Source organism: Chinchilla lanigera, unplaced genomic scaffold (assembly GCF_000276665.1).
Source record: "Chinchilla lanigera isolate Chin_1 unplaced genomic scaffold, ChiLan1.0 scaffold00069, whole genome shotgun sequence".
NCBI classification, from domain to species: domain Eukaryota; kingdom Metazoa; phylum Chordata; class Mammalia; order Rodentia; family Chinchillidae; genus Chinchilla; species Chinchilla lanigera.
Window position 1 is genome coordinate 7,334,024 of NW_004955470.1, and position 13,548 is coordinate 7,347,571.

General features: G+C 46.4%; 1 protein-coding gene across 20 annotated transcripts in view; it reads left to right on the forward strand.

Moving 5' to 3' along the window:
* Positions 1-26: 26 nt before the first annotated feature.
* Map4k4 (mitogen-activated protein kinase kinase kinase kinase 4) overlaps positions 27-13,548 on the forward strand; it is a gene marked incomplete at its 5' end in the record, with an annotated part of 136,702 nt that continues 123,180 nt past the window's right edge. For all 20 annotated transcript variants that reach the window (XM_013522767.1, XM_013522771.1, XM_013522774.1 and 17 more), the window contains 1 exon segment: positions 27-92. In XM_013522767.1, the coding sequence (XP_013378221.1) occupies positions 27-92 (66 nt within the window).

Consider the following 13,548-nt stretch of genomic DNA (forward strand, 5'->3'; position numbering starts at 1 on the left):
GCCGCTCACCCCTCTCCTCCCCGCAGGACCCCGCCGGGATCTTCGAGCTCGTGGAAGTGGTCGGAAATGGCACCTACGGACAAGTCTACAAGGTCGGTGTGGGCGCCTCCTTTGTTCCCGCGGCGCGTGGAAACTTCGGCCGGGGCCGCGCCGCCCGCAGCCCCCGCGCGCCCCGCGGGGAGGCTCGCCTCGGCCTCGGGACCTGGCTTCCCGGCCGCGCGACGCGAGCGCGGCCGCTGCTGGGCATGCACTTCTTTCCAGCGGAATTCAAGAGGACCCCCTTCCCCCGACAACCTGTGTCTTTTTCTTCTTTTTCCTCCAAATCTGGCCCCTGAGTGTGCGTGTGCACGAGCGCTTGGTGCGCCGGCCTGGCCTGCCAGCACCCTCGGCCCGGTGCCTGGGTCTTAGGGACGCCGTGGTCCCGCGTCCTGCCGGCCCGCCGCTCCAGGTGGGGACTTCGTGTCCCCCGGGACTGCTTTGTAACTCCGGCCTGCCCTGTCGCTTCCCCGGACCGCGGATGGGCACAGATTTTGGGGAGCAGGGAGGAGTGTGTGTTTGAGCAACAGGAGCAGGAAGAATTAGTGTGGGATTATAAAATCTGAATTCCAGGAATAACCTGTTTGACAGCTGTGTAAGTGAAACGGAGATGAGGGAGAGGAGGCGAGGATGCCCTGCTTTCACACCCACCCCGGGGCTTTCTCCCCCCCCCCCAAGAAACTGAGGGACTCTGGAGACCGTGAGTGTGCGCGAGTGCGGACACCTGATGTGACTGACTGCGTGTTGTTCATTTCGTCCAGCACAGTTGTGGAGCTGTGAACGAGCTGTAGGCAATGGAGGCCCAGGCCTCAGACGTTCAAAACAGAACGCTACCTTCTCCCTGGCGTGATTTGTTGCCCCTTGCCCAAGGTTTTCTGCGAGTTCTCTGCACAGGGGGAGTTTTCTAGCCTGTCAGAGTGGGCACAAGGTTGAGTTGGGGGAAAAAAACCGATCTTATGAAGCAGGGCTTTGTGGCTCACCATGAAGAACTGTCATTGTCTCATTAAAAATGGAAGGGAGGGGGTTGGAGGCTGACTAGACGTTTTCTTAGGGCGAATGAAGTGTGGATCCTATTGTCTCCTTTCTGCTTTCTGAATAGCGCTTATCTATCACTTGGACGCCTCTCCTGGCTCTGACTGCCCCAGGCCTGGGCCCCGGACTGGCCGGCTGGCCTGTGGGGGCTTGAGTGTGTCTTGTGCGGTGATCTTAACTGAATTAGCATGTGTTTCCTTGGTTAACTGTTGGGGCCGAGTCCAGATTTTTGAATTTGAAAGGGAGCCCTGTTAACTTCAGCTTGCTGGGCCCCGCTGAATTTGGAAGGCTTGGGGAGATTTTGGAGAAGAGTGTGTTGCAACTACGGAGTGGCTGGTTGGTTACTGGCTGGGAGACCTCCTCCCCAGCCCTATTGTTTGTTTAAGCAGCCGGCTGTTTTTTTCTAACCCAGTTTTTCTGGCCAAATCTTAGTGGTGAGTGTACTCTTCCCAGTGAGTTAGCCAGAGCTTGTTTTTGACCTGGTTACACAGTAGTTGGATTGTTCGTCTCTCCCTTGGTCAGCGCGGATGTTTAGGGCAGTGCAGTATGCCAGCAGGCTTTTTGAAACTAAAAAAGCAACGAATAAGACCTCAGTGTGGACTGCAACTGGTTTTGAGAGGCGAGTGCTCTTTCATGGTGACAGCTTGGGCAGGTTCTCAGGGCTTTGCCCTCTCATTCCTCCTTGGTTCCATCCCCCCATCCCTGAAGCTGTTCAGGGAGATTTGCTGAGTAGTACTTTTGGAAAGTTTCTGGGATACTGTGCCTGGCCGTGACAACAACTCTGACTGCAGAGTTTGTGTGTACAGTTGAGGAGCAATTCTCTGGGTGTGCAGACCTCAGGGTTTAAGAAGTGTGTGTAGAAGCTGCATACAATGCAGAACAAAGGAGTACTTGAGATTTTTGCTCACAAGCATTGTCATGGAAAATTTCAAGCATCCAGGCAGAGTTGATAGCTGAGTTTAACAGCTATCTGCCCCGGACTAATCTGTCGCATCTATATTCTTCTTCCCCTCCTTTATCTTAGGGAAACTCTGGGTACCATTTTGCCCATAAATACTTCGGGATGTTGTTAGCATCATGACAATGTTATTGTTACACCGAGGCACAGGTCGCAAGTCCAGTGTTAGCATTCTCCTGATTGCCTGACGGATGCATGTCTCTAGACCCGTTACTCTCCCACAGTTCTTCAGTGATTACAGACCAGTGCTGGGACTGGAAATCTGCTGCCTTCACGAGAGACAGGATGTCTGCTTTCCTGTTCAGTGTGTGACTTTTAGAACCATTTACCGTTATGTCTAGGGATTCATCTGGGTTTTTTGTTGGCGTATTTGCACATGTGGTTTTAGTTTTTTGCAATTAATTTGTTATTTGTAATGTTTCCTTTTTATTTGTTTGATTTTTGAGACAAGAGACTCTGTGCAGTTCAGGCTGGCCTTGAACTCACTGTGCAGTCCAGGGTGGCCTCAAACTCACAACGGTCCTCCTACCTCAGCCTGAGTGCTGGATATTACACGCGTGGGCCACCACGCCCAGCTAATGTTTTCTCTTTAGAACATCTTCAGATATGACCCCGTAAGCTGAGTAACCTATAGTTCTAATTTATTCTAGTATTGTATTTTCCATTTTTAAATTTTTCCTAGGAACTTTTTCATTTTTAGTTACAGATTGCTTATTTTGAAGGGACTGTATGTGAAGTTCATGAGTTAAAAGTTTCTTGAGTTTTGATGTTTTATGAAAATGGGTTTTTGGGGGATACCTTACAATTTTTTAATATTATGACAGAAGTGGTGAATGGTCTGATATAGTTGAATAGTAAAAGGATGTAAAAGACTGTGTATTCTTTTTAGACAAATTTATTGTTAGCCTTACATTTTTGTGGGATGTTAGGAAAAGATAGTCATAAATTAAAACTTTAATTTTTTTTTTTTTTGTGGGGCCGGGAATGTAGCTAAATATCGGGGTCTTGTATAAGACCCTGGGTTTCATTCGCAGATCTACCCCCTACCCTCCATTTTTTGTGCCTGTGTGTGTTTGTGTGTAGGGGTGGGTGGGTGTGAGGGTGTGAAGTTCTCTTCACAGCGTTACATTCAGAATCAGTTTTTTAAATAAAGAAATGTCTGTAGTCTGTATGTGTGCTTCTTCATTCTACAGGCTGAATGAATATGGTGAATTTCAGTTATTTTCTTTACTAGGAATAGTGATAATGTGGAAAATTAAAACCAGTCAAGCTTGCTTACCCATTATTTTGAATTTTGCTATTTTAATTATTTTTTGACAGTTTTTGTGTTTTTCTTGGAGTCAGTACTGTTATTTTATATTTTATAACATGCTGCTTCTAAGGAGAACTTGAGCCTTGAGAGGACTGTACAGCCATGCATGGTGGCACACACCGGTGATCCCAGCACTCTGGGAGGCTGAGGCAGGAGGATCACAAGTTCGAGCCCAACCTGGGCAACTCAGCAACTTAGTGAGACTCTATCTTAAAATAAAAAGTAAAAAGAGGCTGGAGATGTAGCTCACTGTGAAAGGTACCAGTTTATGCCCTGGTACTGGAAACAAGAAACAAATAGAAAAGGATGTATGGGGTCATAGGGCTATCTGTTGACAGTTTAGAATCTATCAGGTGAAATGTCCGGAGTGAGGCGTACTCAAAAGAGTGATGATGGCTTTGTGGAGGGCAGCGTGTGTGTGACTGGCCTGCCTCTGTCCCTGGAGGAATGGTGACAGGGTCAGTTGGGAGCCTGGACCAGAGAGGACCTAGGCTGAAGGAGTTGGAGGTAAGGGGGTCAGCACTGCCTCAGCCCTTGGGCACTGTTGACTCTGTACCCCACAGTTAGGTCAGGAGGGCGGGAGGTGGGGGAGGAAAAGTGGGAACCTCAGGGAGCCGTTGTTTGGGGCCAGGGTTTGGGGCTTATTCTTTAAGCGTTGAGGAGCCTTGGGATTAGCAGGAGAAAGCACTAAAATCTTTTGATCCTTTAGCAATAAAGTGTTCTATACATTGTGTGGCTTTCAAAAACTGCAAGTCTAACATCTTGGAGCAGGCACTTGCACCTTGTGAGGGGTTCTCTTAGCTGTTCTGAGTGTGACAGGTCTTCTCTTTTATTTTTGGTACCGGGAATCGAACACAGGACCTCGTGCTTGCCAGGCAGGCTTGGTTCCGCTGAGCCATATCCCCAGCCCAGGCTGACAGGTCTTGTGCTCAGTCGGAGGTGCAGACGTGCAGAGGTCCAGACCTGGTGTTTTCCCTGGGAGGAGGCTGTGGCCGCTGCTTGGCTGGGTGGCATGTCCAGGCTTGTTCTGAGACAGGGATTTCCTTCCTGCTGCTGGGATCTGGATGTGGGAGGGCGGGGGCAAGCCAGCCTGTTGAGCAAGTGTTGGTGAGTACCTCTCAGGGAGCATCAGCTCACTCTGCAGAAGCTGTTCCACTAGGTTGGAATTGCCGAAAGTTCACGGAAAATCCAGCTACCTTGCTGATGGTGGGTTTTTAATTCCTTGTTGTTTGGGAATAGCAAACGTATTCATTTGTGTACCTGCAGACTTGTATCTTGCCCCCTATTTTAGCTGTGGTTGAATATGTGTGTATTTCGACATACGAACACAGTCTAAAAATACTCTTCAGACACTCTTGGTGCAGTGTGTGCTTCCATAGGTTGAGTCTGGAGGAGCAGAGATATTTTTGAGATACTATGCCCTACTTTGAAATAATGTATCGCTAATCGGGGTGCCAAGCCAAAGAATGATCATCTGAGGAGTTTCATTGCCAGGGAGCTAAAAATGCTGAAAGTTAAGTATACTTCACCTTACAGATAGATGCCTAAGCATAGGAATCTCATACTTGCTTTTTCATTTCACTGCTTTGCCTTCCTTGGCGAAGTACTTGCCCAGCTGGTACGAGCAGCTGCTGGAGCCAAGCGCTTGTCCACCGTTGGAGCTTCAGGTACTCTCCGTCCTGCAGCCGTGTTTCCGTCATGATGCCTGCGCTGCTTATTAGTGCCTTCATTTGCCCTGTCGTTTATTCCAGTCATTTAAAGAATTGGTAGACAGCAGCAGGATATTTAAATAACCGCACAGGTTGTTACTTTCCAGACACAGGAAGGGAAGGCATTGAGGCAGAACTGATAAGAGTGGTTACCTGGCAGGTGTTCAGCCTGGCTTGGATAAAGGTGAATTACGAATACTGAAGTAAAATGTAAAGCCCAGACTGCTTGAGCGTTCACTCTGACTCTTACAGAGTCAGGGATTTACTCTTCAGTAAACATTTGGAACCCCGCCACTCATTTGGAACGCTTGATAATTGGAAGGGCTGAAATGATTTTAGGTCATCTCTTTAGCTTTTTAGTCAGTGTTTTCAAAATGTTTCTATTACAGCCGATGGATATACAGTAGATTGCAGTTCATTAAATAGAATATTTATAAGTAGGTACGGATTACAGATAACTTTGGGTTACGTGGGATGCTAGTCTGAATTGTGAGGTTTTTAATGTTTAATTTGGGGGTAGCCACTTGATTATTCAAGTGGAGATTGCCATGTACTTATTGACTTGAAGGTTTGGAAACTTTTAGATACTTTCCTCTAATAACATAACACAAGAATAGAGTAAATAACATTTTTTGGATGTGTGGAAGGGTAGCTAGGAAGAGAACTAAAGGAGGACAGGATAATGTAGTTACTCCCAGTGAAAGCAGTGTGTTCTGTGTTTTATACTGTTATGTCACTGTTTACCAAATAGAGTGATTTTTTTTCCTGAGGTTTACTCTGTTACGGTTTACATATAAAATGTGCTTCAAAAGTTTATGTGTTCAGAGGTGGGGCTGATGGAAGGAGACTGGCTCTGTATTCATAAGCGGGTTAATTTAGTGTTGAGTTCACAGCTGACTGTGCTGTTAGGAGGCGGGGCTTGGTGGAAGAGAGGGTCGCTAGGGTGCGTCCTGGAGGGACTGTCTTGTCCCCAGCCCCTCCCTTCTCCTTCTGCTTCCTCGCTGCCGTGAGTTGAGCAGCTTTGCACTGTCATGCTTTTCCGCCATGCTGTTTCTCCCTTGGAGCCAGCTGACCGTGAATGGACTGAACCCTTGGACACCACGAGCCAAAGTGTGAGGTGTAATTGAAAAATAGGGTGTGTTTAAATTAAAACGTGTTACAGTAAAAAGACGTCTCTATTAATCACCCTCAGAGTCCTTCCCCTTGGGCGTGGTGGTGCACGCTTATAATGCCAGCCCTTGGGAGGCCAGGGCAGGAGGATCGCAGTGAATTCCAGGCCGCCTGCCCTACCTCAGTGGGACTCTGTCTGCCTTCCCCGTCATTTTGCTTCCAACGCACCTCATCGTTTCTGCCACTTTCTGAAGCAGTTCTAGAAGTCCTTAGTCGTGAGTGTCTTCAGATATGCTCTTGTGGCTGCCTTGATGTCTTAACACGATTCAAAATGCTTGCCTGGGGCCAGGGATATAGCTCAGTGGCGCAGCGCCTGCTTGGCAGGGTGAGGGTCCTGAGTTTGATTCCCAGTACCAAAAAAAAGTTCACCTTTCGTGGGTATTTTAACTTGGGGGAAGAGCTGGCAGACTCAGGGTGCCAGATCTGGTGAATAAAGTGGACGCCCCGTAACGTGTGTACCAGCCTGCCTTTCCATCGAACGACACTCACCAGCAGCGTTTCCTGTATTTTTGATCACATCTCATAAAGAGACCACAGAAGAGGACTTCAGACTTGCTTAAGAAAGTGGTAGGACCAGGAAGGTAAGTGTGTTGGAAGTGAGGAGGACTGAGGGGATTCATGGCAGAGCTGTATGCCTTCTACCGTAATAAATTTTTAGAAAGTTGTGATGGAAAGTGATTAGTATGTTCACAAATAGCGACTGCTGGCTTCCTGGAAGAAAACTGCCTCCTCGGTTAAGTGAGTAGTAAAGTGATGTGTCAGGAGAGACTTTTTCTAGTAAGAATTTTGTGGGAAATGCTAGAATAAGTTTCACAACTTCACTAGTTTAAAAATTAGGATCTTAGAAACTTAGTTTCTGGAACTAAATTCCAGAGACAAGGTGGGAAATGGCGAAGCGCGCAGTGTGGCCTTTCCCAGCAGGTGCTGACCTTGCTACTGCTGCTTGTGCTGAGTCTGTCCCGTTAGACACCCTGTTGAAGGAGGTAGGTGGTGCCACTGTCCCTGTGGAACTCAGTGAAGACAGGATGCTCCTCTCAGAGTCATCTGCCCGCCTCCCCACTCTCACCTCCAAGTCCTGCAGGGAGGGCAGCACCCCCCAACGCTCCGTCCAGCAGGCTGTGCTCAGACAGTGAATGCCCCCGGACGTGGGAAAAGCACACAGAGAACCCTGTAAATCTGAGGGTCTGACCTCCCCAAGGCTTTTCTGTAGGGTGAAATACAGCAAAACACTTGGATAGAAAATTGAAATAAAGATGCTGTAGACTACCAGTTTAACATGTCTTTATCATTATGATCAAAAGATAGAATGTTACCCTGAGTTTACAGTCAGAGTTTTTACAGAGAGTACTTAATCCTAATTTCTGAAGTGGACTTGCGCTGTGATCCAGTAAGTAGGCCAGGTTTTGAGGGGCACTGAACTGGTGAGATGGCTCTTCCTCAGCCTGCTGCCCTGGTGCCCTGAGCGGTTGTCCCAGCCCAGCAATGAACACTTCTACCCGGGACGACAGACCTGAGGACTATGGAACTGGGGCTCCTGTGCTTCCAGCTCTGCCAAACGTCTTTGACCTCGGGCATGTAATCGGCTCAGCTATGGCTGAATACGGGCAAATTAGCCTATTGAGTCTAAATCATTCATACGATAACTTTCCAAACCTTCTGTTATATATGCAAGGCCTTAAAACCCTTGCCACAGTCATGGGTGCAAGTAGTTATAATAAAGTGATCCTAAGACGGTCATGTCACAGCTCACCCTGTCTCCCAGAAGCGCCATTTTCAATGCTTTTAGCTGCTGCATGGGAGATTTACTACCATACTTCTAAATGATAAGCTTAGGTGACTGTGTCTCAGTTATCAGTTTTATCGCTTTGTTGACTTCCTGTGACAGTGGTTATTGTTGTTGGACTATTATAGTTGAATAATATTGCATATTTGGCTCTTCTACCTGCCTCTTCAATGAGTGTGTCATAATTGGGGGTTAAATGATAGCTATATATCATCTTGATTTTGCAAATACGACGTAATGTGTGGGCTAACCAGGTATATATGATTACATTTCCCTTTTCCAATGATACCCACTTACCTCACGTTCCTTTGCTTTGGTTTTCTATGTACCTGTGATTACTTTTCCTCTCAGATGTCTTAAAAGATAAATCAGATGCCTAGAGAAGTTCAGTCTCTATTAGCAGATTCTTTTCACACTAAATATATTGGACAATCTGATGTTTCAGATAACCAGTGTAGCCCAGGATGCCTCTAAACTCCTGTGATCTTTGTACTTCAGCCTTCCGAGTGCTTAGATTATAGGCACGTGCCACCAAGCCTGGCGCGGATAGTCTTTGTATTCTCACTTCTCCATGCTGCCGAAACAGGAGCTTGGGAGGTATGAGTGCTGCCAGTCCTGTTTCTTGGATGCTGCTGTCTTCTCTGTTTTTGGTTTCCTACCTCATTTTTCTGAAGCACATCCTGCAGTAGCTTTGTAAGAAAGGATACACGGACTTCCAAGGTTTAATCCTCGCATGGCCCCAGGTGCTTGGGTCCTCCACTGCGCCCTGTGTGCTCATCTGGAGTGGGCGTCCTTCATGTTTCTGGGGGCCGACCCCTCTGGTTTCCCTAGGGTAGGGAGTGATGTGGGGCAGTCACCAGACTGAGGCAGAGGGAGGGGTGCAGACTTTCCTGGCTTTCACTGATTTTAGCCCTGCACCTCCTTCAGTATCCATGTTTCCCAGTAACCATTGTCTTGGGGCTCTGTGGGGGGCAGTTGCCTCACTTCTGGTGCCTTCGAAGGAGGGACTCAGTAGGTTAGGATCTTTTCTTCTTTACTGGCCTGTCCGCTTCTCAGATGGCAAAACCTGGTAGAAATGATCTCTATGACTGACTGGCTTTTATCTTGAATCTCTATTTTATTTTTCACTTTGTAATCATCAGTCATTTCTGTGGGAGTTAAGCCTGGTGACTTATGATCAGTTTGCTGTACTTGACTGGAAGTTGAGTCTATTTTTTTGAGACAAGGTCTTGCTGTGTAGCCCAGGCTGACTTTGAATTCACTATGTAATCCATGCTTGGCTTGAACTTGCAGCGGTCGTGCTGCCTCAGCCTCCCGAGTACTAGGATTACTGGCTATGTGTCATATATTTTTTTTTTTTTTAATTTATGGTGTTGCTCAGGAATTTTTTTTTTCTTTTCATTCAAAATAACACCAAACCATGTCAACAACAAAATGCAAATGGGGCCAGCAGTTCCCTGCTAAGGTCGAATTTGGAAGCACAAGCACAGGGTGACAAAGAGGAGAGGAGGTAATGGAGGTGGGATAGAAAGCAGTGCCCTCGTGTATTAGCATGTTGTAGAGATTCACTCATGTAGCTGTGTGGTCTCTTCATTCCTGCATAGTACTCCAGTGTGTGGAAATACACACTACACATGCTGATGTGTGTAACAGCTGGCGGGCAGTGCTCCCGTGTGCTGCAGATAAACACCTTCCGAAGGTGGCTTTGCCCAGTGTCACTGCTCATTCTGCAGCTGAGCGTGCCGGAACTGTGTGTTGGGAGAATGACGGGAGGCCAGGAAATGGCCCGGCCTTCCTGCTTCTCAATACTGTGAGCGGACCTGTGGTTCTGATGACCGAGGGTGATGTGAGCAGGAAAGTTGTGACCTTTCCCTCCCCGCCCCCAGCGTGGGTCAGCCCTGGGAGCGCCGGGCCTTTCTCCACAGGTGGATGCGGTTCCTTATCACGAAGCAGCGTGGATTTATCAGGAACTGGGACTGGGCCAAACTAGTTTTTTCTTCCCTCTAGGTTTTGGGGGATTCTTTTGTGTAATAGCCATTGGCCATGTGATGCTGAAGACGAATTTTCCTTTATCCCAGGCAGAAACTGTTGAGTCATCTGGATTTTAGAAGAGAAACAGAAATCTGTTATCTGTGGTCAGAAGAATGTCCATCCAGTTACGTGATTTGCCGTGAATAAGTTTACTCATTTTCATTTGCTTCACATGTAGCTTTACAATGTTTTTCCAATTTTTATTCAGGCCTTCATTTTATGATACTTTTATTACGGCTCTTTTAATGCATTTAAATCAATCTAAATAAATTTAAGAATTGTATGCTCTTTGGAAATTCTTGAACTTGGGCCTATTCTTACGTGCTCATGCCAGTGGAGAGTACGCGGTTGACCACCAGTTTTCTTTCCCCTTCCATTTTTCTGAGACTGTGTCGTTACCGTGTGCTTCACGACTACCCAGTCTTGAGATCTCAGGGCTGCGACAGAGTGTCATCCAGGCGAGGCTGCTGCTCATCAAGGGACGCGAGATGTGTTGGGATCCAGGTCAGATGCCGAGTACTGGCTGGGCTGGAGGTGTTCCCAGGTGATGCCGAGCTGCAGGATGTGTTCATCCACTCACCAAGGCGGGACTCGGATTCTAGGCCCTTTCCGGTCTGCTCTGATATCAGAGTATCCCAGGTGTCGGGGGTGTTGTGCAGCTTTTCTCATCATCAGCCCCCGCTTCTCCCCCAGTTGAACCCAGGGCCTTGGGCATGCTAGGGAGGGACTCCCACGCCCCAGCCCTCCGTTCTGTTCCTGTTGCTCCCTCCCTTGGTTCTCAGAAAAACACTTGGAAGTGCTGTAGTCTTTGTCAGAGTTGAGGGCTTAAGTATCTGTTCTTCCTCGTTCAGTGCCTATAGATATGTTGAGCCTGTTCCACCAGGCAAGATTCCTCTCATTCATTGCTGGGGTGCTTACTGCATGTATCGTGTGTGCCAGGCACCATGCAAGGCTTACTCCTGGGTGAAGTGAACAAGAAAGGCAGTTGGCATCCCGGGTGTAGGGCGGAAAGCGAATGGGTGATTTAGGAGGATGACATTGCAGTGGAGAAGAGACAGAGGATGTATGACATGGCAGCGAAGCCAAGCTAGATCTGATAAAGGAGATAGGGAGGTAGGTGTACACAGACAGATGGGTGAGGAAAAATAAACAGTCTGTTGGGTTTGAAACAGGGCCTACCACTCATCTTGGTTAATCCCAGACGGGAGAGGCAGAGTAAAGATAGGAAGGGTGTGTTCCATCGATGGTGGTAATTAGCTGTCTCCACTCGGTTCCCCTGGAGCCAGCCAGCCTTGGGCCTCCAGCATGGGCTGCTGTTTGGTGTTCATTGCTGTTTCGCTTTCTGAGTCAGTAAAGCCTGTGCAGTTAGACCGGAGCGGCCCCACCTCCCAGTGTCTTTTGAGGAGTGTCTGGAGTGAAGGCCCAGGTGGGCAGCACATCTTGCTTTTGCACTGCACACATGTGCAGAGGGGACTGCTTTGTTTGGCTCTGGTACCCATGGCCTAGGCTGGCCAGGACCTTTGAAGTGGAATATTGAGAACAGGCTTGGGATGATACTCAAAGTAGTTTTTAAAAGTTTCTGTAGTTCAGGTTATGGAAGGAAACAGTCAGAAGGTGAAATTTCGCATTACTTTTTTTTCCAGCTGCCGCACAGAGCCATGCATTACTTAATGAAGGCGAGGAGGGGTGTTATGGCTGTGTGTCATTAGGTGGTTTTGCCAGTTCTGTAAATGGTGTGGCTCCGACATCACCGGGCAGCGTGTCTCACAGGCCCACTGTTGTACGTACTGGTCATTGTCGGTGGAAAGGCCATTGTGTGGTGTGTGGCTCTGTTTGCTTTTTGATGCTACAGATAAAATCATTTCTCTGAACTTGCTAATAAGCAAAATGGTTTTGTGGACTTTTTTAAAAATAAAAAATTATATAGACTGATAAATTTCTAACCTTTCTCTAATTTTACGGGAAAGTAGGATGTTTAGTTAGTATTCTTAGCCTTTAAAGTGTGAGATTATTTTTGTTTTATTTTGCTTAAGCAGGGCTTTGTCAGGTTTTTCAACTCCTAACATTGAATTAGATACTAGTTTGCTACTCAACTAGCTGAAAATACATTCTTATTGTTATATGAAAAATAGGGATTTGATGCTAAATTTTACATAGTTTTTTCCTTGTTTTTATGTTTCATGAGGACTTGCTCTCATTGGTATCTTGTCTCTTCCTTTTTCTGTCTTTGGGATTGAGTTTTTTCCTCTGATTCCGTTTTATCTCCTTTGCAATTTTTTTCTATTTTTGTCCCCTTTGTTAGATTACTAACTATGCCGTACTTTATAGGTTGCCTTAGGATTTATAGCACACATCTTTATAATCTTTTTCAAATGATGGGTGCTTCAAGTAGAAGCTTACAGTAGTAGCTAGTAAGTAAAAGAAACTAGTACGTGTACTCTTGTGTTTACCATTTGCGGTTCGGGACATTTCTTGTGTAGATCTTACTTTTTTTGGATCATTTTCTTTCTTTCTGTCTGAACAACTTTAACATTTTTTGTAGTGTGAGTCTTCTGGTGATGAACCCTTTTAGCTTTTGTATGTCTGCACACTTTTCACGTTTGAAAGATATTTTCGTTGGGTATAAAATTCTAGTTGAGTTTTAGAATTAGTCTGTTGTCTATCACTTGCTTTGCTTTGAGAAATGTTAATTAACCCTTACTGCATTCCCTCCTTTGTGCGTGCATGTTATTCCTTTCTGGCTGCTTCTGAGACTTTCATGAGTCCTTGGTTTTGAGCAGTTTGGTGATGCTGTGTGCCTCATGCTTTTTTTCCCTCCTGCTTTTTGTACAGTGGTTTCTGAGCTTCATAGACTGGGATTCACTAGTTTCATCAGATTTTTGCCCTACTTTCTGCTCCCTTCCTGGCTTTAGGGACATTACATGAAAATTAGGCCCCTTGAAGTTGTGTCATAGCTCCCTGGAGTGCTTTACTTTCAGATTCTTTTTGGGCTTCATTTTGGATAGTTTCTCTGCTGAGGCTTCTTGTTCACTTACCTTTTCATTGTCAGCTGTTGACTTTGCCAGTAATCTCATTCAGTGTATTTTTCATTTCAGACATTGCTTTTTTTTTATCTTTAGAAGTTTGATATGGATTTTTTTACATTTTTCCAGATTTTAAATTTTCTCTAAGTTTTTGAACATATGGGACAGTTATAATGGGTGTTTGAATGTCCTTGTCTGCAGTTCTCACATCTGTCAGTTCTGTGCTAAATTCAGTTGGTGGTTGTTCTCCATCTTAAAGCAGGTGCCAGACATGAATTTCTCCTTGTTTGGTGGTACTTTTATATTCCTGTAAGTTTCCTGAGCTGTGTTCTGGGGTGTAGTAAGTCACATAGAAATTGCTTGACTCATTTAGGGCTCACTTATGGTTTTTGTTAATGCAAGTCTGGAGCAGTGGCCAGTCCTGCACTAATCACTGCCCTTGCTGAAGGAAGAGCTTTCTGAGTCCTCAGCTTGTCATGGCTTCTGACTTCCTG